Source organism: Hydra vulgaris, chromosome 11 (genome assembly GCF_038396675.1).
Source record: "Hydra vulgaris chromosome 11, alternate assembly HydraT2T_AEP".
NCBI lineage: Eukaryota > Metazoa > Cnidaria > Hydrozoa > Anthoathecata > Hydridae > Hydra > Hydra vulgaris.
In genome coordinates, this window is record NC_088930.1 from 42,687,501 (window position 1) to 42,713,466 (window position 25,966).

The window sequence follows — 25,966 nt, forward strand, 5'->3', positions numbered from 1 at the left end:
GACTTCATTTATTAAAGATATTTGCTGAATTCTAAAATTTTTACTTAGAAAATACTTATAGATTTTACACTTAACAAATTTACAGACAGCTTTTTATTATTTAGAGCAATAACTAAGGTTTTACGGCAAAAATTCAAGACAGATGGCAATTAAAATTGTCAATGCGTTGCAGTGCACGTTAAAAAACATATTATATTTAATATTTCCTAATTTATGTCATATTTGGCAAGTATTTTACATTAAAACCTGTCTCTTAAAATTACATGTCAAAAAACTACCAAAATTGTCAATAAAAAGTTTTTCATTAAACAATTTCAATTTTAAAATTTACTCCATAATCCTACATTTTTTTGCAATCCTGACCAATAATTGTTCAATTTTAAAAATAAAATAAAATAAGCAATACGTGTTTTACAGAATAACTTTATTAAATATATTCTCGCAAGATTAAATAAGAATTTCGAGAATACTTATACCTGATGAAAAGTTTAGCAAATAAATGCTGTTAATTAAATTTTCATAAGGTTAACTGTTTCGCTTCCAGCCATTTTAACAAAAATCTTTACACTGTGATCGCACATTTTTTTGAACAAAATTTGAATGGCATAACATTGACAACTAATTAAAATTCAAATTGTAAATCTATTTAAAAGCATAACAAACTATATATCAATAGTAAGCTAAACAAATGAACTTTTTAATTAAATAAGTTTTTAACACGCATCATTAAACAATAAGAAATGCAAAGTGCTTAAAACCATTGTTTTATAAATAGTAATTAAAACATTGAGTCCAAAACAAAACTTATTTAATGTATCAAAATAATGTTTTTCTTCAAAAGAAGTTTTTAATTACTTAACTAAATACACTTCCATGAGTTAAAATTTACAGTGTTAATTAGTGTGATAACAAAAAATTTTTTTTTATGAAACCACTTGCAATCGAGGAAAGTTTATAAGATTGTTTTTAAAAAAGTTCCCGCCCCCCCCCCCCCCCCTCTTTGAAAGAAAAAGTGAAAAAATAATTTTTTTTTCAGCTAGCAATTTGTCCAAAATGTACAAGAAATGTTTAAAAAATAGTTTTTGCTATGAACTTCAGGTTCAAAAATTCAATTTTTCCTAATTTCGCATAAAGCTCCTCCATCAGTTTTACAGCATGTTCAGCAATTTGGTTAGATCTGGGAATGTCAATTAATGACTCTTCGACTGACCAATGCGTCTCCAAACACTTAACTGCTTTCTTGCATTTTATCTTCATGATTTAGGTAAACAGTTCATTGAAGGACGCTTTATTGTAGTGTTGCGAATGGAACCAAGCATTTGCCCATTCCTAGCAGATGAAGTCGCATGCTGGAGCGAGGATACTGCGCCACTCTGGTATCAGAAATAATGCTATAATAGCATATATCGCACATGAGTTCCATCTTGCCTGGCGTAAATTTGGGAGTTTCTTCCAGCTGATTCTAGGCCAACGTGAAGTTATTTTGTAATGACAATATGTCTGAGATTCATATAAGAACTTAAAATCATCTCACCATCCAGGGTTCTCGCCTGTGTTAACATCATCTGTCGCAACGAGGTGGTAATCAGCCTGAAGAGAGACATAGTTTTCTGTTAATTTGTTAATGAAGGAATAGTTGAGTTCTGGTTTGGTCGTTGGCTCTTGAATAAGAAAATCCATGACATGCTACAGAAGGAGGTCGAGCACATGGTGCTGACAGCCAATATATTGTGGCTTCTGAAAGCCCTTGCTCAAGACATCATTTTGTGTGAGCTTTACAATTCTGTGCAAACGACCAGTATTTATTGCGACTGTGTCGCAGATTATCATGCAAATATTTTCCCAAGCATTGTATTCATCAATTAGCTGATGTAGTTCCTTGTGAATGGCCGCGGCAGAACCACTCTCACATTTAAGAATATCGAGTTTCATTTCGGTTGTCAAATTTTTCAGCAGAACTACTTGATACTCTTCCCCTTACATTTTTTACCATCAAACTGGAGACAATAGGGATCTTTGCTTTGAAGTTTTTGAACAATTTTGGTTTTCATTTTCTGTCCTTGAGAGATTACTCGTTTCCAGGCACCCGCCTGACTTGGAACCGGCACATCATGACCATGTTCAGCAATGGTTGCAAGAACGTCATGTGCTTTATGTGTAGAAATGTTGCTTTTCAGTACTAGTAAACCCGCTGTTGTAGGCTTGATCTTTGGTATTTCGGTTTGCATTTAGGAGAAGATGACATGGAAGAAGAGGTTGGCGACTCAGGTGAAGAATCAGAGGTTTCAGAATCCGAAGATTCTGAGTCACTTTCATGTGTTTGTGTGGGTTGAGATTGAGAAGAGCTGGCTTGAGATTGAGTTGTTGATAGTCGGATTTGTTTCTTGGGTGGATTGATTCCAAAAGGGCTTGTTTGACCATTGAATAACCAATCTTTCCTCCACTCTTAACTTGCCTCTGGTAGAGCTCTTTATCCTCCGTGCTTTTCCATTCTCCATTAACGTTAGTGACATCAAATAACTGAGAAAGTGTTGCAGTGAATTTAATATAGTGAATTTATCAGACGGTTTCTTTTTGTTTTTGTCATATTGATCAATCAGACTATTGAGCTTCTTTCTGATGAGTGCGCTGGATAATAGTGGAAAGTCTAGAATTTCCTTCCAGAGCAATTCTATATCGGTAATCATAATTTTGATTCAATCCAGTCGTCATTTTTCGCTGTTGAACAGAAAAGTGAAGTTTCCAAGAATTTGATGGTTTGTCAGCATCCATGTGAGATTGGCTAGCTTTTCAACAGATGAAATACTTGGATCCCTTTTCTGTTTAGAAAAGGAGGGTAGATTCTTCATCCAAATATACCTGTTTGACTTTACACTGTTGCAGGAATTTCTATAAGACATTTTATTGACAATCTTGCACTGAAAACAAAAATATTCAAATGAGTTCACACTTCACACGGTATAGCTGGGATCAAAACAAAGATAATAAACAACATCTATTAACAAATTACTAAAGTAACAACCATCTGTAAATGTCTTGTTTATAAACAAATGGAAACAGCTGACTGGAATGTGCTTAAAAGCAGTATAGAATGTCATACAATAAGTCAGTGTGAAATTGAAACCAATAGTCAAACTGTGCGATGTGTGCACAAAAAAAATAAAAACGTGGGGGAACTTTTTTCAATTTTTTTAAAAATTGATGTTGCTACTGTCATCTTCCTACAATTGTTCCTCTAATGTAAAGGGTTTCAGTTTCGTAATGAAAAATAATGATAATAGTTATTACCCTAGTGTTAATGCTGCTTTATCTTAGAACTAAATTTGAAGAAGTTTTTTTTAATCAAGGATTACTCAAGATTTTTTAATTTTGTCAAGTGATCACTTTTTATAATAACACAGTATGGCTCTTAATTATTCTTAATTATGTAATGAATTAACTAAACCTTAAGAACAAACAAATTATTTGTGTCTAGAGTGAAAATTTATGTACAAAACAAGATAAATTGTGAAGCATACTCGAAAGTTGCTACATCATAAAGCATAATCAAAAGTCGCTGTCAGCGGCTTGCAGTAGTGTTTAATAATACAAAATAATTTTTTTAACAGAATCTTAATAAGGATAATAATCATTTATTAACAATAAATATAACACAAAAATAATTTATAGCAATAGACTAGCTTAAAATATCTGAAATTTTTTATTCATACTTTCAAACTTTGCCAAATTTAGAAAATAAAATAACTAAAGAAATTCTACAGTAATTTATGATGAAAAAAAAAACTTTTATATGATAATAAGTAAACACATTCTTTAGTAATCTATAATAATAAAAAAAAATTCTATAATTTGATAAATAAAAAAGAATTTTCAGATTTATTGCAATTCTGACGTCATTTACTAAAGCTCTTTGGAATTAAATGCGCTTGAATAAATTATAAAGTCTGCAGATTGCGTCATATATTTTAAAGATTTTGAGAGCCTGGCTAACATGGAGCCGGCAAGCTTCGAGTAAAACAACAAAGTTTGTTACTCTTGGTATACCCATTTTTTTTATCAATCTCTTCTGATTGTGATAAAGAATTTAATTATAAATGCAAATGTATCAAAGAGTACAAAATACCATCTATTGACATATATATTTATATTTATATATTTTCAAAGAGTTAAAACTGTAACTGTTAGCAAGCTTCAAATTGAATTACCTGATAACATTGAAACCAGGAAACAGTTCAAAACTCAGAAAAGATTGACAAAAGTGTTTTGAGAACAAAGGCAGCAATGTTATTTTAACTAAAAAGAAAAAATCGAGTCAGATGAGATTAACTATCAGAAAGAAAGTGATTTCAGTAATGAAATAGAATTAAATGATGACAATGATGATATTACTAATATAGAATTACCATCAGAAAAATCATTAGAAAAAAAAAAGTGTTACAATACCTTAGATATTTCACACATAGCTATGAATAGCGTAAGGTATAATTTTTTTGAAATAAATTTGTTTTTTAATTATGCATTTATGCTTATAAATACATACACACACACATCCCCACAAATATATATAATATTCCAGAATTTCCAGTAACTGTAAAAGAAGAGCATTACTCTGTTTGTATGGAACCTGGAAGAAAATATTTATTTTACTTTACTCCTGAGAAAGCAATAAAAAGTATTAAACATGAAGAAATTATAGCAAATAAAATTGTTGAATGGTTGACTGAGAGAGGTATTGACAAGTTTCTACTGGCTGTCGGTGGAGACTCTACAAATGTAAACACTGGTTGGGAGGGTGGAGTCATCTCCATTTGTGTTCCCAACCATAAATGGTCTGGTGTTATTGGGTCCATGCTTGATCTGGCTACAGATCAAGTTTTAAATCCAGCATTTGAAACTATTAAAATTGATAGTCCACTTATTTTTCTTGATGATAAAATAATAAATGACTTGTCTGCAGATCAATTTTATGGTTATGGTGCCAATTTGGTCATGTCATGGACAATCTGTTGAACGTTGCATAAAGCAAGTTACAGAAGTTTCAAGTAGAGTGTACACTCATGAAAGGAGAGAAGGATTTGTCTGAGATCAAGAGGCGAGTAGAAAGTTAATGCCTAAAAATAATAGACCTAAAAACAAGACCTTGAAAGTTTGACACAAATATTTTTGTATTAAATTTATAATATTGAAACAATTCAAGTTTTTTTTTTAATGTCTCACTGTATTTCTAACATCAATACCAATGAAATTATTACATGATATTAAGCCAAACTTTATTTAAAATACATTGAAAAATATTTTAATATTTATAAATTAATCTCAATCTAATTTCAGTTTTAAATTGATATGCATATTAAAGATTAAATTCAAAGTCTAATTTTGAAATGAAAATATTTATTTAAAATTTATACAAGTTCTTAAAGAAAATGTAACTAAATCAAAATTAGTTTTAATTAACATTTATGTCCCAACTAATATTTATCAAATAAAGTAAAAAAAAAAAAAGGTTATTGTTTAAGTAAAAACTGAGTTTTTTGAGAAACCAGGTCAAAATTCTATTGAAATATAAAAAGTCAAATCACCTAAGGAAAAAAACTTTTTTAATTCAAATTTTAAAACCATATTTGGATTCTCAATCAATTTCAGCAACTTTTAGTAACTCCACAATTTTTTTCTTGAAAAAAATCTAAAATCGACCCTTGTTATAAAATTTTTTATTCTTTTAATTATTAGATGTTGGATATAATTGACATAAAAGGAGCATGTTGAAAAAATTAAGAAATTAGTCTACATAATCTTCTAAAATTGATGAAAAATCCAAATTTTCCTTTACAAAAACTTATTTTATAACTCGTTGGGGTATAAAAAATATTTTTGATTTCCTAATAAATTATTTTCAGATGCGGAAAAAACAATAGACTGGATAGTTTTTATAGTAGTGTCAAATGATGTTCAAATAGGCTGAACATTACGCTAACCTTAATAGCCTAATAATAATTTATTTTGGTTCTTTTTAAGATAAAAAGACTTAATGAACTTACTGCAACATGGTTAAAAGTAGAATTGTTGTTATTAGTTTTGTTGCCTCAAGATTAGCAAGTATATGGTAGCTCTTCAACTTTAAATAATTCTCAAAGTATTGTTACATAGTTGTTTTTGTAAAAAAGCAAAAAGAAAAAGAATAAAATGTTTAAGTATTATTAAATAAAAAATTTATATTTACAATTCAATACTTCATCATTAAATAAACGTTTTAAAAACTTTATTAAAAACTATATTTATAAACTCATTTAAAAACTATATTATTTATTTTGCAATTGCTTCATATGCTGATTGCAAATCTTCCTTCCTTAGCAAGTAGTAACTCCTGACGATTGTCTTCATTGTGAACATTGTTTACAAAGTCGGATACAACTTTAATAGATCTTTCAGAAACAACTGCAAGGTTGGAGACAAATTGAGAAAAAGTCTTAAACTGAAAAAATCTTAAACTTAAAAAAATCTTAAATCTTTAATCTACATACTCCTATATGTGTCTCCCATATGAATGATAAATTTTGGTGTCATGCTGTTTAACCAAAATTTATCATTCAATTTAGTGAGGTTTAACAAACTAAATATGAACCAATAGTTTTCTCCAATTAATTGTGCAATACTTGGTGGTTTTTCTAGCTTAAAGTTAAGAAATTTTAACAAATTTAATTTCTCGGAATACAAAAGAAATTCAGGAACTGGTTTTGAGAAGAGCGTTTTTGCAGCATCTTTTCTCTCTGCAACAGAAATTTTTTGATCTAAAAGAGCAAGTGGAACCAAGGTTTCATCAAGGTACCATAAATGTGATTACTTTGAAACCATTGAAGCATTAACCTTTAAACTATTGAAGCATTAGCCATTGAAGCATTAACCATTAATTCATCCAGTACTTTAACTAAAGCATCATTTGAGTTTGTCCAGTACCATGATCAATAGCTGGAATGCAAAGAAGCTTCATTTTACTTCTTGATTTTTAACCTTCGGTGATATCTTCGATAATTTTCCCATTAAAATGTGCTAATATGGGAAAATAGCTTTACCGGTAGCAATTTTAAAATTTTTCTTATATTGTTACGCATTTTCCTGAATAGATTTTTTTGAGCTTGCCAAATAGTTGAATGAGACAATGAAAAATCAGCCACATTTCTGCCTGAATTTACGATTAAATCAGTACATACATGCGTTAGATTTCTTGACGAATATTTTTTGATACTGAGGTCATGGCAATATCTTTAAGAAAACCCTTCCTAACTCTTGTTTTCGATTACTTGGGCTGGGTTGCACTAAATCAAAAGAAATATCTGATTCTGTACCAATATTACTCATGTCTGAGAAAAGCTCTAGCTCTGTAGTTGATTCGTCTACTTGTTGTAATATTCTAATATTACAATATTTTAACTGCTTCTTTTCTTTGTTTACAGTTTTATATCTCATGTCTTTGCTCCCCAATGTCATTAGGCGACTTTACTTTTGGTCTTTTAAAAATTTGATATCAGCATAATATGAAAGCTTATCAAAGCTCATTTTTTTTCAGATTTCCTTAATATTATCTTTACCAATCCAAATACCAGCTCCCCCTTCTTTTTGAATTCTTCCCTAGATTTCTCTGCTGCTTTAGAGTCCTTACTCTTACTTTTCTTCAATGTCTACTAACTACTAAGATACTGGTAACTAACTACTAAGCTGGTAATGGTATCATAAGCTGGTAATGGCAACATACTGGTAACTAACCACTAAGCTACTGGTAACATGTAACCTAGTACAATCTGCTTCATGTCCTGCGGCATTGTAGGATACCCCTTTTTAGGCAAAGGCTAGGAGATGCCAACTCCGACTTAAAACACCCCCTGCCATGGGGCTCTTGGTTGAGTAAAGGGTAGATATGGTGTCTCGACAAAAATACTCATCTTGGGCAGATGTTAAATGCATTCGGCTACTGTCTTACCTCTTGCAAAGTTCACCAGACCTACTAGCTCTTTGTGAGACTAATTTGGGTTCAGCTGTCTCATCTTGTGATCTTAGTGATGATGGTTATCTTCCTTTAATTCATAAAGATTCCAACAGTCACATGCTTGGTCTGGGCATTTACATTCGTAAGAATTCACCTATTTTTTGTGAAACTAGGTTTGAATCCACAGACTATTCTTTTATGTGCTTTTGTTTAGCACCACTTCACTCTATTGCCTTTCTCTTTGTTCTATATCGCTCTCCTTCATCTCAAGACTGCACTCTTTTTGATGTTATTTCTGATCAAATTGACCAAGCCCTCTCTCTATATCCATCAGCCAATATTGTTAAAGTTGGTGACTTTAATGCTCATCACACTGAATAGCTTGGCTCTAGATTCAGTGACTCTGCAGGCATTGAAGCCCACAACTTTTTGCTTTTCTCAACCCCTAACTCAAATAGTCAACTATCCAACTCGCTTTCCAGACAACCTGAATCATTTACCTTCTCTACTCACCTTTTGTCTTGTTTCTGATCCTAGTCAGTGCTCAGTTTCTTCACATTCACCCTTAGGTGTTTCTGATAAAAGTTTGATCTCTCTAAAACTAATATCTCATTCTTCTTCATCCCCTGAATCCCCCAATTATTGTACCTCTTACAACTACCTTAAAGCTGACTGGGATTCTTTCCATAATTTTCTTTGTGATGGCCCTTGGGTACAAATCTTTCGTCTTTCTGTTGACAAATGAACTTCTTACATAACTTTATGGATTCAGGCTGGCATGGAATCTTTTATATCCTCTCGACAATTCCAAGTCAAGCCTCACTCTTCTCCGTGGTTTTCCTCAAACTGTGCTGCTGCGATTGCCAATCGAAACTGTTACTTCCATATCTATCAGCAAAACAATTCTTCAGAAAACAGACGTCTGTTTATTACTGCTAGAAACCATTGTAAAAAGGTTTCGTCTAACACCAAAGCCCGCTATTTTCAGGTCATAACATCTTGTATTTCATCACAAAAATTAGACTCTCGTGACTTCTGGAAAATCTTTAATAGTACCAATAATAAGGGCAAATCTGTAATTCCACCTCTCTTGTATGGTTCAGACTTTGTCACCTCACCTAAAGACAAAGCTGAATTATTTGCTAAAAACTTTTCATCAATATCATCTCTTGATTCCACTAGTTGCGTTCTACCTGATATTGCCAACAAACAGGTTGATCCATCGCCTGACATTCATATCACTCCAGCTTCTGTATCTAAAGTGATTTCCTGCTTAGACTCTTCTACAGCTTGTGGCCCGGACAACATAACTGTTATAGTCTTGCAGAAGTGTTCTCCGGAGCTGTCATATATGCTCTCAAAACTATTCAACAAATGTTTATCAGAGTCTTTTCCAGACTGCTGGAAAGCAGCATCTGTTATCCCTATTTTCAAAAATTCTGGAGAGCGATCTGATTCGTCTAACTACCGTCCCATTAGTCTTTTTCCTATCATAAGCAAGGTTTTTGAATCTTTAATTGACAAACACTTAATTTCTCATTTTGAATCTAATAACTTACTTTCTGACCATCAATATGGATTTTGATCTTCTCGTTCTACAGCTGATTTGCTAACAGTATTAACCAATAGGTTTTATCGTTCATTAAATAAAGGTGGAGAGGTTAAGGACATCGCTCTTGACATTTCTAAAACTTTTGATAAAGTTTGGCATACTGGTCTACTCCATAAACTTTCTTCTTATGGTGTATCTGGTAACATCTTTAAGATTATGGAATCCTTCCTTTCCAATCATAGTATAAAAGTAGCCCTTGATGGACAGCACTCTTCTTCATATCCTGTCATCCATTCATCCTAAAGGTTCTACCTTTTGCCCTATACTTTTTTTAATTTACATTAACGATCTTCCAGATATTCTCACATCTAAGATGGCATTGTTTGCTGATGATACTACCATTTATTCTTGTCGTGATAAGTAGCTAAAACTCTCTGATTGCTTGGAAGGGACATTTGAGCTTGAAAAGGATCTCACTTATGCTACAACATGAAGGTCACAGTGGCTGGTGAACTTCAATGCAGATAAAACTCAATTTTTTTCAGCCAACCATCAAATACCATCAAATCTGTTGCAAAATAAGCACTTGCTAAGGTTGCATCTCTTTATCAAGCTCGACACTTTCTTACTTTGGATTCTATTCTCTATATCGATAAATCTCAAATCCGGCCTTGTATGGAATTCAGTTACCATATCTGGGGCGGATCTTCTAATGATGCCCTTTCTCATTTAGACAAGGTGCAAAAACGCATTGTTTGCATAGTTCGAACTTTTCTTGCAAGCCACCTTCAACCATTATCACATTGTTGTAATGTTGCTTCTCTTTCCCTTTTCTACAAATACTATAATGGGCACTGCTCTAAAGAGCTAGCGCCTCTTGTGCCATCTACTAAAATTCATTCTTGTGTTACTTGTCATTCAATTAAATTTCATCCTTTTTCTGTGACTGTTTTTAAGTGCTCCAAAAACTCTTATTCGTCTAGTTTTTCCTTGAACATCAGTTCTTTGAAATTCGCTTCCTTCATCATGATTTCCTGATTTAGCATTGTTGTAAGCGAAGATGTTAAAAAAAAAAAAAGTCTGCCAACTATCCATTAAACGAATGATATTATCCCTGCAAAAATTACAATAATACATTAAATGAAGTTAAAATATTAATGACACATTTATAACAATTCATCATATTACATATCTGTTTTATTGCTTGATAATAAGAAATTATATTTAATCCATAATTAATCAGACCACCTTATAGTTATTATATTATTCAGCTATAAACCCATGCGTAATAACAATAAAAAAAAATTAATTGGAGTTGTATTAAAAAAAACAACCTTAATCATCTACTAGGTTAATAAGTTCAAAGGATTATAAAAAGTTATTTTTACTATTTTATTATAAATTGAAATTATGAAACTTACCTTAAAGATTTATTCGTTAATAATTCATTTTTGTAACCTCCGTCTACCATCAGTACAATCAATAAACTTTTTGGACAGGGTTAACTTGTTACTAGATCTTTTAAACTGAAAGTTAAGAATTAATTATATATTTGTTGCAAAAGTTATTCGAGATAAGTTTTCTATCAGGTTTTCTTCTTCAAATAAATACGCTTTAGCTTTTAGTCTTGTAATTTTAACCATTTTGAATATTATTTAAAAAAATATTAGACTACTTGTTATTAGTAACGCATTTTTGCAATTTTGTAACAAATTTAGTTTTAAATACTTTGTCTTAGTATTGGAAAGTAGTTAAATATTAAACTATTGTTTAATTACTTTAGTTTATACATTTTTTAATAATATTTTCCGATCAAATTTCAGGGTTTTAATTTTATTGCGCCATAATGTTTATTAAGTAGGGGCCATTAAGGTTAGTGTCAGGGGCAGGTTACTCCATGGATCAAATAATTTTTTTTAGACTTAATTTGACACTATTATAAAAACTATCCAGTTTATAGTTTTTTCTCTGTCTGGAAACAATTTTTTAAAATCATCAAAAACATTTTTATATGCCACCAAGTGATCAAATAGGTTTTTGTGAAGGAAAATTTGGATTTTTCACTAATTTTAAAAGATTTTGTAGACTAATTTCTTAATTATTTCAACATGCTTTTTTTATGTCATTAATATTCAATCCAACTTCTAATATTTAAAAGAATAAAAAATTTCATAGGGTAAATTTTAAGGCATTTAAAACATCCAACATTTTTGGCCCAAAATCAAACTGGTGGGGAGCCTTAAAATTATATATATACTTTTTTGCTCAAACTTATTTTCATATAAATGGTCAATTCATAAATAGTTTTGCATATATATATATATACATATATATATATATATATATATATATATATATATATATATATATATATATATATATATATATATATATATATATATATATATATATATATATATATATATATATATATATCTATTACACAGCATTACGCGAATATATTGATGATGTAACAAATCAACTTGTGGATAAGCTACATGATGAAAATTTCATTATAGTTTTACAATATTTTAATTACCAAATACAAGAATAATCAACACTTGGTAACAAATGTATAACCAATTACATTTCTTAACCAATCATCAGCCAATAATTCAATTGATTCAACTTCAATCAATTTCTTACATAAATATTTCAAGATAATACAAACTAATAAGAATATTAATAATAAAAGAGGAAAATTTTAATGTTTTAAGATTAAAAAAACTATACCACGAGATAACTTGAATACTAACAATCCCTGAACAACCTTCACTTACATGACGACACTGCAGGGTTGCATTTTCTAATGAGTACACCTAAATAAAAGAATATAACAAATATATATATATATATATATATATATATATATGTATATATATTAGGGTGTCCCACTTTTAAACTGACCAAAATATTTTCATTAGCACTCATTCTTAATCATCATCATTAGGCCCCAGGACCCACCAAAAATTTTTTTAGACTTCTAAGTACATGGGTTCAGGTAGAAGCAGATTTCATATGAGAGGTTGCGTGATTATTGAAAAAAATATCGCAAACATCTTCATTTTTCAATCATTTTTGATCTAAAAAAAATATTTCCTTAATTTTTAGCCTTCTAAAAAATCACAAATGAGTATTTATCACAAAATAGCAATAAAAAAAAGGTCAAAGTCTTTAAAAAATCACATAAAATCAGTTTTTTTCATATCTTTTCCAACTTCTTTTCTGTTTTTAGTTACAACTTGCATTGTGTCTTGTAGTAATCCTTCATCATGGGTTTGAGCCACAATATCTTGAACAAGTCTAATGTGGCGCTCAGTCCTATCATTGACCACTGCAAGGTTTGCTACTTGATTTTGAAAATTTGTATATGAAACATTTGAAACATTAAAGTTATCATCTATCCATGTTTTTATCATTTCTCTTGAAATACCTAAGTAAGTAAATATCAGCCAGGACTCCTCTGGAACAAAATCAGACAAAACTGACATGGGAAGTATATGCGTTGGTGAATCTGTTTGTTTTGTACTGAACTCATCAAGTGATGGAGGATCAACGCTTATCAGCTTTAGAGCTATTTCAGCTCTTTTCTTTGAATCTAGATCACCATTTGCTATTGAAAGAATAACCAACTGAGGGGTCAGGTACCAACTATGACGAACCAGGCTTAAATGGAGCTTTTTTGCCAGGGGACCATACTTGGATTTATATAGCTCATTTGACATCATTTCTAAAGACAGTTTGAAAGCATCCAAATCATTTGATGGTGCCTGGGCTGCAATAGGAGACTTCAGGAAGTATGATCCATAAAATGTGACAATAAAGTCAGTTAACATTTGCAACATATCTTTTTCCCTTTTATTCAATTTTGAATTTATCTTCGAAGTCAGCTGCATGGTCAGCAAGTATAGGCAGTCAGCCATGAATCTGGCATGATGATGTGCACCTGGTTGCTTGAATTGGAAACCAGGTACATGGCCCCCAAGGTAAATGACCAGTAGTTCACATAGAGCTTTATAGTCTCCTCTTTGAAAACAATCTCTTTTCAAGGCTGTTTCACAAAAATTCTTAGTATCTATTACTCTTGTATGAAAAGTAGTACCTACTTTAAACTCATCTCTGTCATAGTTAAAAAAAAGCATATGATCCATATTTTTAGCTCCTTCTTCTATTTCTTGCCAGTTATTTTGGAAATCTTTATATATTGCTCTTAATGGCGATTTTGTTGTTCGTTGAATATAATCCATTGCATGTGATATGTGCCTTTCAGATATGTGGTGCCTGAAAAAATTTAAATATGAAAAACTGTACACTGTACAATGTAAATGTATGTGACAAAATAAATGATTTTTATAAATATTTTAGTACCTACAAAGGAGCCAAAGCACTGGTCGTTGAAGCACATGATCCACCAGGAACTTTATAGCCCCATTGTACTTTCCAGTGTTAGAGGCAGTTGTATCTGCACTACAATCAATGATTTGGTCAGTGAGCTCATAGTATTCTAAAATGTTCTGAATAGCAATAGCTTGATCCTGTCCTTTAGATGACTCAATTTCTAAAACTCCGAGCAAGAAATTTGTCTTTACTGTCGTCAAACTTTACCATTTCACCTCTAAATGCTTTCTTCAGGAACTCAATGTCCTCTCTTTTTGCATCTTTGTCTCTATTTTCATCATTTTTGATCAGATTTAAGATATCTGTTTTATAAACTTGAAATGTACAGTTTGCCTCATTTACAAAATCCTGTTTTTTTTTATTTAATTGCTCCTGTTTCTCTCTATTTTCATAAAGGGTTCTAACTTTGCATAGTTTCTGGTAGCGATCATAAGATTGTACAAGCTTTTCCTTGACTACTTGCTCTGTTAACCGAAATTTTGAATCAAAACCACCCCTTATTGTTCTTTGAACTTAGCCAATATATTTGACGACAAACTTCTCCCATTGTGGGTAGCTTTTTCTAATACTTTTTAAAAGTAAATAAAAAATATAACCTGTTTGGTGCAAACATATGAAGGGGATGCTGAAGCAAGTAGAGTGTTCTTCTACTCCTGTTGGTTCGCTGAGGAGCTGGACTTCTGCTTTGGGATGTACATGAGGATCCTGGTATATATATATGTTAGTGTATTCTGCAAACAGAGTGCTCAATGTTCTAAAAGAACAGAGCAATAATAAATTAGTAAAAACAATTATCTATTTTTGGTTCATTTTGATTTTGTAGGTTCATCAGGAAGAATTTATGTATATATATATATGTATATATATGTATATATATATATATGTATATATATATGTATATATATATATGTATATATATATATATATATGTATGTATATATATATATATATATATATATATATATATATATATATATATATATATATATATATATATATATATATATATATATATATATATATATATATATATATATATATATATATATATATATATATATATATATATATATATATATATATATATATATATATATATATATATATATGTAGGCATATATCAGTTTTAAGCTTTTTTTTTTTTTTAAATATTGTTTTGACTGGAAAAAGTTTGAAAACTTTTTTTAAAATATTATTACTTATAAAATATATATATATTTTTTTAAATATTATTATTTGATAGACCATCTGTCCTAACCAAACTCTTGTCGATGTAGCAGCATTCCCTTGTAGCAACAGGCTATAAGATAATCAATAAAGCCACACTCCGTGCATGTTTTACAGTAAATAAATAAAAATTAAAACATGTTTTCATAAAATGTTTCATGTTTTAATAAAAATTAAAACATAAATGTTTTCAAAAAAAATCTAGCATTTTAATTTGAATTTGTGTGGTTTTTTAAAATAACAATAAATTTTATTAGTTTCCTCAATTAAATAAATGCGTTTTTTAAATGTCAAATTAGATGTCATAGAGTAGTTAAGTATGCTTTTTTATACAAAAACATGAAGTTTAAGACCTTATTATAGGAATATATATGTGTATATATATATATATATATATATATATATATATATATATATATATATATATATATATATATATATATATATATATATATATACATATATATATATATATATATACATATATAAATATATATATATATATATATAGTAAAAACACTTATCTAGTTTTTTCTTTCTTCTACACAGTGTTTCACCATCAGTAGGTTCATCAGGAAGAATCTATATACATATATATATATATATATATATATATATATATATATATATATATATATATATATGTATGTATATATATATATATATGTATGTATATATATATATATATATTATATATATATATATATATACATATGTATGTATATATATATATATGTATGTATATATATATATATATATATATATATATATATATATATATATATATATATATATATGCACTAACCGAAACACTTTGTCAATTTAGCAGCACTCCTCGCATGTTTTCAAAAAGTCAAAAATTGTCACATTATTGATTGTCGAATAACAGAAAAAGGAATAATGTTGCAAAGGAGTTTAACCAATATTGTTGAAAACAAAAAAAAGAGTGTCACAAATGAGTTTAATGAATAGTGTTGAAAATAGAAAAAAAGAATAGTGTCACAAATAAACTTAATGAATAGTGTCGAAATGTCATTCAGAATGTTTTAATTAGTTTCCTTAATTAAGTTCAACAGTTACAGTAGAAGTCAAGGTCAAATGACATCAAATTTGATTAGTACATGGTAAAACTTTCTTCTAAAATAAATTCATTGTAAATTCTGTTTGTAAAATTACAATTAAATTGGTTACAATGATGGATTTTAAAATCAGCTTTAGAGTACTTTTATTTTAATTTTATTTATAGTACTTCTTTAGTACTATTAGTAAAATCGTTCATTGGATGAACATCAGAGATGATTTCTATTATAAGAAAGTTTTTTTTTTTGAAGAGCAAGCACTTATAATCATATTCTGTCATTGAAACTTACTAATTTTATTTTATTTTTTTTGTAATATTTTGATCTATATATGGATGGAAATATTACAAAAATGAGAAAGTTAGTATGCTGCTGTTTTTTATGTTTATACCATATTTTTCAATCTCCAAGTTTCTCAACAGATTTGCCTTGACTATTAACATAGCGGCATTTGTATTAGCAGATAATAAATGTTTGCTTCTTTTATGTTTTTTACAATTAAAATACGTGTTTCTTTTATCTCTTTTACAATTATGTTAAATGTTTCTTTAGCTAGTAGTTCAACAAACTTTTTTGAGATCTAAGACCAAATTAAGTGTTTTATTAATGGATTATGCTTAGGAAGAAGTTGAACCAATTCCATCTACTTTCATCACTATTATCTTGAAATTCTAGTTGTGATGTTTGAGCATTATCAAATAATATAATCATAATTTGTTTGTTAAATTTTTTTCATGTTCTAACTTAATTGATTCTTTTATTTGATATGTTTAAAATTATATCTAAATTGAAATGAAATAAAATTATAAGTGATTTTCAGTAGTCATAAATTGATATTAATCATCTAATACTGGTTTATAAAAAGTACAAGAAAAATGTTGTTGTAATTTACCCAACTTTTTAACTCCACAGCTTTTCATCTTATGCCACTTATTCTAATTCACTCCCAACAAGGATGCAACGAGGATGCAACGAGGATGCAAGCAACTACTATTAAGTTGTGAGTTACCAGAAAACAAAGAATAGAGTTAAGGAGCAAGGAAACAGTTGACAGATGAGTTGAAAAGTTGTAGGTTGTCAGGAAAACATAAAGATGGGAGAGAGTTGTATAAGGATGAAGTGCAAAAAAAAAGTTAAAAGAATGAAACTTGCTAAATGAGGAATCAAGCAAGAATAAGTTTGGGTTGATGGAATAGAGATGTTAGCTTCTTTGAGCAGCGACCATGACAGTATTTGTAGAAAAAAGAATGAGATGCAACTTTATGACAATGGGAGAGAGACTTAAGCTAGGCAGACCCAGGTCCAACTGCCTTTACAATGCATTTTTGAATCTTGCCTATAGAAAGACCATCAATAAAAGAACCAGCCCAAATATGACAACAGTATTCCATACAGGGACATATAAGAGATTTATAGAGGTAGAGAGTGGAATTAAGAGTAAGAAAATGGTAAGCGTGATAATGAAGCAACCTTAGCAGATGCTAACTTAGCAATTGATTGTATATAAGGTTTCCATGAAAAAACTGAACTCAGTGAGAGGGTTGCCATTTATCAATATATTTATGTTGATAATATTGAAATAGCTGTTTGCACTAAATAACTAAAATTTGTTAAAGTTAAATTCGCAAGCTACTGCAAATATAACTATAATCTGTTAAGAAGCAAGGTCAGATTCAAGATTGGTTGCCTGTTCTAAGTAATCGAAAAAAGAAGGCTTTTTGTCAAGACAGGAGTATAAAGTTGAGTTATCAGCAAATAGAGCCACTTTAGATTTTAGGGTTGTCAGGAAAATCATTAATCTAGATAAAAAATAAAACAGGACTAAGAATAGAACATTTGAGTACCCCAGAAGTTACTAAAAATTAAGAAAAGTGGTGGCCTTCAAGGATGACTTTAAGTTAGGGTTAGGTTTAGATGACTATAAGTTAGGTTTTGGGTTAGAATAAGGGTTAGGTTTAGATGACTTTAAGTTAGGGTAACCTAATTGATAAAGCAGTTAAAAAGAAATGATTTGATTATCTTAAAACTTTCCATATGAAGCAAGTTTATGGAGAAGACCAGCAAGACAAACTTTTTTGAAAGTTTTAGATATGTCAAGAGCTAAATAAAAATTTTTGATCACATCAGTTTGCAAGTCAGCAATAGAGTGAAAAGATAAAAAAAACATATTGAATGTCTGACAGTAAGTTATTTGACTCAAGACGGGATGTTAGAAATTTGTTGATAAAAGACTCAAAAGACCTTGCTAACAACAGATAGAAGGCTGATCAGAAAATTGTTGGAGGGGTCAGAATGTTCACCAGATCTTTTAAGAATAGGAACCACAGATGCCATTTTTCAACAAGCAGGAAAATAAGATTCAGTCAAGCACTTATTAAATAATTTAGAGAGAATTGAAGAGAGCTCTGGAGAATACTTTTGCAAGACTATGACAGGAATCTTGTCTGGACCACAATCAAAAGAAGAGTTTAATTAAGATACAACTTTAGCAACGGAAGCTGAAGTGATTTGATAGTCTAACAATGAGTTAAGAAAGAGTATGAGTAAGTAAAGTTCTTTGTAAATAATTCAGCCTAACGCTTGGGAGAGGTAATAAGATCAGCTCCATGAATAAGAGATTGAATGTTAGACCTACCTTTGTTAATAAAGTTGTTGAAGATTTTCCAAAAGCCTCTAAAGCTTAAATTCTGAGATAAGATTTAGTAAACAAGAAACAAGATTTAGTAATTTGGGAATAATGGAACTTAGCATCAGACGGCACCTTTTTACATTGATTTCTTGCCAATAATAAACAGGTATTTGTTCTCAAGAGAGTTATTTTTTTGAAAAAGATGAAAAAAATCATTACAATTAGATATAGCAGCTGCAGTACAAAATTAAATATCATGGAGTAGAATAAGGTTTAACTTGGAACCGCTTAAAGGAATAAAAGCTTCTATTTTTTCCTCAAGGATTCCTGCCAGGATCCAGGAAGTTAAACAAGAAGCACATTTATCAGCGAAGAGAGGGACCAGGTAATGACTAAAAGCACCAGCAAAGGACTGTTGTAGTATGAAATTATTATCCAGCGTTTTTTTACTCCACAGTAAAAACCGCTTATTAAATTTTAATTGAAGATGGTGAGTTGTATTATCTTGGTAAAACTAGTGTTTAGTTAAGCAGTTTATATAATTATATCTTTTTATAATAGCGTGCTTTGCGATAAATACATGCTTTTTATGTATTTATTTATCATGTTTTACATAACAATGTTGTCATTTTAGCAGCCATAGCACAGTTATTAAAGTGTTGCACTCATAATCCAGAAGTTCAGAAATCTCAAGCCCTCTCAAAGCACATAAATGAGGGTTAGGTTGGAAATGGAGAACCTACTCATTAAATATTAATCCGCATATGGTGGTACTTTGTAATAAAATCTTTAAAAACCAAATAAACATTAAAATAATGAATTTTTATGTTCATATGGTATAACTAAGCTATGCACTTAAATAGTATAATACATGTTCTATAAATCTTCAAATACATGTTCTAAAGGTATGCACACTGTATGTACGATATTATATACAGTGTACATATCTTCAGAACAATTCCAAATAAACCTTAATCATGTTACTTATATTCATATTATGTTTCCAATTTTCCAATTCTTTTATAATTTTGTAAAAGTTTGATTTTATTTCTATTTTGATATTTATTTCCTTTAAATAAATTTTATAAAATAGTATAAAAAAAAATTTATAAATATAAAAATTAAAGCCTATTTCACAATCAATATTATATATGAATAAACTTTTTTATTTTTTAATAGAGAAAAAAAAATTTTTTAATCAATTTTTTAATCAATTTTTTAATCAATTTTTTAATCAATTTTTTAAAATTTTTGTTATTTAGGTGTCCCAAGAAGACCTAACAGTCTTGTCACAGAGCATCGCGGAAGTGCATTTAAGCTGGAAGTTCACGCCTCCTTCCTTACCGTGACAAAAAAATATGTCTAGAGCTCGTTTCGAACCTGGATCTCCTGCTTCTAAAGTAAGCGCTCTAACCACTGCGCACGGCTGTGCAAGTTATTTGGTGCGAAGAGGAGCAACACCATATAATTAAGTCTGTGTGATGGTAATGATATTTCTAATGAGGCTAATACATCTGGAACATATTAAAAACAGATTTTTTTTAGTTTAGAATGGTTAAAAAACATTACCGCATATGTTTCAGAACGTGATAACTGTCAAAAAGCAAAAAACAAAAAACTTCAAATTAAACCATTATTACAAAGCATATCAATTTGAAAAGGTAACCTAAAACAGGTTGGAACTGATTTGACTCAACTCCTAGAAGTGAATGGTTTTAAATATCTGATAGTACTAGTTGATTATTTTAGCAAATGGGTTGAAGCTGAACCTCATTTTAATAAAACAGAAAAATCTGATGGATTATTCCCATGTAAACAAATGCAGATTAACGATAAAGAAGTACTTAACAATCAAGGTTGTGAATTTGTGAATAAGTTGTCTAATAAATTTCACAGGAAAACTTGAACTCATCAACGTATGACAAGCACATACCATCCACAAGCAAATGGTTTAGTAGAAGGCCAAAATTATTCTAACAATAATAAAACATTATTAAACATTAACAAAACAAATATTGGTATAGGAGCTAGAAGAGGATACTCTTGGCTATTTATCATTGACAGTGTTTTTTCTTGCACATTGTTTTCAATGCGCATTAGAAAACACAAATCAACTGGATTTTCACCCTATGCATCACCTTATCAAAAAGAACCTGTTCTGCCGATTGACTCAAATAACAAAAAAGTAATTTTGAAAATATTCAATAAAATGAACAAAAGGAAGAAGTGTACTTTTGATGAAGCTATGGAAAACATCCAAAAAAACCAAATAAGACAAAAAGGTGACTATGGCAAGAGTCAATCCAAAGAATAGTATTGCTATTGAAACAAAAGTGCTATTACAAAATCATAAACGTGATGATAGAAAAAGAGCAAAGCTGATGAAGTCATGGATAAGACCATACAAGGTAACTAATATTTCAAGTACAAATAACTGTAGTTTAAAGAATGAAGAAAGGTAATATTGAAAAAAAAGTATGACCTAACAAGTTTATCTTTATACAAAGAGAAACCCCTAAATAATGGCAGCATTGAACTGGAAATAATTAGGAAATACAATGTCTCTCTCTTTGTCCTCAGTGAGTCCATAGAATTAAAGATGGAAACTGCTTTTTCAGAGCAGTTTCTTTTATCATAACTGGAAATTAAGATAAACATACAGAATGAAATGACTGGATATTTGAATATGCCAAAAGCATATTTTATACCTAAAATACCTGAAGACAAAACATGGACAGAGATAATTAGATGTGCTTCATTTATGGAGGTAGATATCCAAGATCACAGCAAAAATTGAGCAAAAACAAAATGGATGATCTTCCCATGCAGTGTACAGCCTAATAAGTTAAGTGACTATTCTATATTTCTAGACAATCCAACTGGAATCCACTTTGATGTTGTGATTAACAATTAAAAATTCAGTGCACTTACTTATGAATTTATTTCACAAGTTTTAAATATTGTTGTTTAATTTAAACTATTGTATTTATTTTTTTGCTCTAAGTTTACTGTATACTTAGATATCTGCCCCATTTATTATTAATGCACATCAAATTATATCATTGTCAGTGTTCTGAAGAAGCAGTTTATATAGCTTTTTTAAATATATTTTTATATATAATAGTTCTACAAATATTCAAACAAAGAGTTAAAAGCTAAAGTATCATTTAAGCATATTTTATTAATAATTAGAATTTTGTCAATTGATGTAAACATTGCAAAATTTTTAAATGTTCATATGAAATGGAATCACTTCTTTATTGCTAAAAAACAACAATCTTTCAAATTATAAAAATTTTTTTTTAAATAAAAAAAATTTTTTAACATAAAGGTGACAAAATACATTTTGCCGCAAAATATTTTATGGGAGCAAAAATCTCATGAGAGTAAAAACTTAATATGAGATTTTTACTGGTAAGTAAAAATTTGAATACAATATTTTTATTGGCAAGTAAAAAAAACGTGAGAGTAATAATCTCATACTACACTGTCGCAAAAAAAATAATAATAAAAATTTTACATCTGTTTGTTTTCATAAGAGTTTTTTTTAAAAAAAATATGAAAAAAATAATTATGATTAGATATAACAGTTGCACAAGAAAGTGAAAACCATGGAGTAGAATGAGGCTTGACTTGGAATCTACAAGAATGAATAAAATAATCTATTCCTGTCTGGAACCAGTAGGTTACATAGGAGGCGTATTTATCAGCAGAGAGAGAAGACATCAGCCCAAGGACTGTCACAAAAAAAATCACGAAAAGAATCCCAGTCAACTTTAGGGAAGCAATAAGTAGTGCAATGATAGGGTGAGTCTGAAGAAGAAGTACGAGATAAAAGATTTATAGAAATCATTGCATGGTTGGAACTTCCTAAAGTAGAACAAGGAGAAACTGAACACAACCTAGGTCCAGAGACAAAACACAAATCAAGGAGTGAAAATAAGTGATTAGGGTTGTCTGGAAAATAAGTCATGAAATTAATTATCTGATTAAGAGATTGAAAAATGCAGAAGTTATGGGCTTTAGTACCAGCAGTAGCAAGAGCTGAGCCATTCAGTGTGATGAGCATTAAAATCATAAACAACAACAATATTGGAAGAGGGGTTAAGAGAAAAAGCATGGTCAATTTGATCAGAAATAACATCTAAAAAGGTGCAGTCATGAGAAAAAGAATGATAAAGAATTAAGAGAAAGGTAATAGAGTGAAGTAAAGAGGTAGAGGTAATAGGTGCTAAACAGAAGCACATAAAATAATCGTCAATAGATTCAAACCTGATTTCTCAACAAATAGGTGAATTGATGCGTAAGTATACCCCCAAGCCAAGCAGGTGACTTCTGGAGCTTTTGCGAATCAAAGGATAGTACCCATCAATACTGAGACCTGAAGAACGAACAGCCATATTAAATTTTTTATTACATAACGAATTAGCAATTATGATTACATCAATAATATTGGCAATTGAATTTTCAAATGATTTAGAAATGTTTTTATGACTAATAACTTAAATGCTTCTATTTCACAAATAACTTGAATATGATCCACTTTGGTCTCAGATTTCAATTTAGATAAAATTACCATGCTCATTTAAGTCTGCAACAATATTTTCAATTTACCAGCAAATGATAACCAATTCACTATGATCACAAATTCACCAATTCAATTGGAGGAGATTGACTTAAATCCTCCTCCACTGTTTGAGTTAAAATAAACATGTGCTAAAATCACATATATAATATAAAATCACATATACAATATAAAATCACATATATAATATAAATATATTTTTAAATACTATATAAACATGAATAGAAATATAATAGTATTTTCTATATCAATATGAATAGATGTAGTTATATAGAATAGATGAGTAAATATAGTAATATCTATATCAATAGAAATATAATTCAATTCTATATCAATATAAATTAAGATAAATTAAGTTGTTAAAATATATAAAGTTTTAAGTGTCCTTACTTAAAAGGAATAATAAGCTTACTTAAATCTGACAAGTACAAAACTTAAAGCTTTTGCATTAGCCTTTGTAAAATCTTAATCAATTTGAAAATGCTTCAGTAGCTTTTGCATTTACGTTTGTTAAGTATTAACTTTTACTTAATTTTTTATCTTTGTTAAACTTTTCCATTTGAAAGATAAAAAGTCATAATAAAAGTTCAACAAACTTTTTTTTTATTTAAATTAAATTTTGTATTTTATTTTTCATGATTTTATTTTTGTGATTTAGCTACAACTTGAAAAAAATAAAACTTTTAAATTTAACTTGAAAAAGGTTACTGGGAGCACTTATATACACTAATATCAATAGTTTCCATCGTATACTTTTTCTTTGTGTTTTTTTAAAATCTTTTTTAAATATACTGGCACATTTAAAAAAATATACATAAACTAAATTTCTTTTATGTTTCATAATAGAAATGTATAATATTAAAGATACAAAAAAACTCAAATCAAATATGACTTTCCTGTAATATTATTATTTACTATTATTTATTATTATTACTTCTAACTGTTAATAAAAATACTTGAACAATTTGCCAAGAGCCAAATCAAATGCTCAATGCAAAAATGTGCCAACTGAGATGCGAATATTGTGGATATTTTTTTTGAGGAGAAAAAATTTTTTAAATTCAGAATTAAACAAAGCAAATTCAAATAAAACTGTATACAATAGCAATTAATTGTTTAACTTGCTTTGGACAGCAATTCATAAAATAATTAAAGTCATTGTTGAAGGTAAAAATTTCAAATCAACAGGAAAGCACTGCATTGTTCATACAAAAAAAAAAAATAATAATAATAAAGAAGATAATAATATGAAATCAAGCACCTCAATACAACCTTGCTCACATCCAGCAATTAAAACATCTGATTTATAAGCTAAAGACCAAACAGCTAAAGGTAGTCGATTTTGTACTTGTTCACTTGCTATAAACTCATTGCATAATGACCAGGTACTTGTACTTTTAGGCAAGCCAAAAGCCTTTACTTCACAGGTTCTTAAGAAAATACATTGACAAAAATGTGTAAAATATTCTGTATAATTGTAAACATTATCTACAATAACAGAATAACCAAAGCATAAAAATATTACCTTTTAGCATTAGTAATAATTAAAATGTTATCATGGTATATTTAAACTTGAATATATATATATATATATATATATATATATATATATATATATATATATATATATATATATATATATATATATATATATATACACACACACACATATAGATATACACATATATCATATATATATATATATATATATATATATATATATATATATATATATATATATATATATATATATATATATATATATATATATATATATATCTTGTGCCAAACTATTATTCAGAAAATATACTTAAACTAGCTTGGACTGTATTTTTATCCAAGCATCTAGGAAAACCTGAAACCTGGTATAAACTGGTTTTGACATTATTCATTTTAACATTTATTTTAGGGAGTGAATGACTCTCCACTTGTTGCTGCAATCACTGTACATATATACATATTATTATTACTTGAGACAAATTTAATCTTACCTTCTATCAATATAGTAGACACATATATTTTTGTACAAATCCCAAACATAAATTGAACCATTATTAAATGAGCATATTAATGTATCAGCTTCATCAACAACCATTGCATTGATTTTAAAAAGAAATTTTTTATTGGGAACAACCAAGCTGTTTATCTTGCTTAAATAAATGTTTGTACCCTTGCCAAAATTTAATACACATTTTTGCACCATCTTTAACAGTTTATAAGTAAAGGTTAAAAAAATAACACAACAAGCAGCAATACCTGGATTTGACAATTGTGAAATATATGATACCATAACATCCCAAAAGGTTGATGGGAGCAACTCTCGAGGAGAAAGAGATAACTGTTTATCTGTTACATTAAGTTTAACAATAACTCCAGGTAGTAATACAAGAGATCTAGTAAAAAATAAAAAAAATTGTGTATCCATATTAATACTTTTACATATTTATTTTTGATAACTTTTTAAGCTTGAAAAAAACATATTATATAAAATGTGATGTATGCATATATGCGTATA

At 29.1% G+C, this 25,966-nt stretch overlaps 1 protein-coding gene across 2 annotated transcripts in view; it reads right to left on the reverse strand.

Annotated features, from left to right (window-relative positions):
• The window catches only part of LOC101235467 (sterol regulatory element-binding protein cleavage-activating protein), an 87,811-nt gene that overhangs the window by 12,703 nt on the left and 49,142 nt on the right, over positions 1–25,966 (reverse strand). For both annotated transcript variants that reach the window (XR_010641506.1, XM_065808903.1), the window contains exons 16-18: positions 25,443–25,844; positions 24,713–24,881; positions 12,267–12,352 (exon numbers count right to left, since the gene is read on the reverse strand). Coding sequence is in view for 1 of the 2 variants with exons in the window: in XM_065808903.1 (XP_065664975.1) it covers positions 12,267–12,352; positions 24,713–24,881; positions 25,443–25,844 (657 nt within the window). In the remaining variant the exon portion in view is untranslated. The remainder of the gene's footprint in view (positions 1–12,266; positions 12,353–24,712; positions 24,882–25,442; positions 25,845–25,966) is intronic.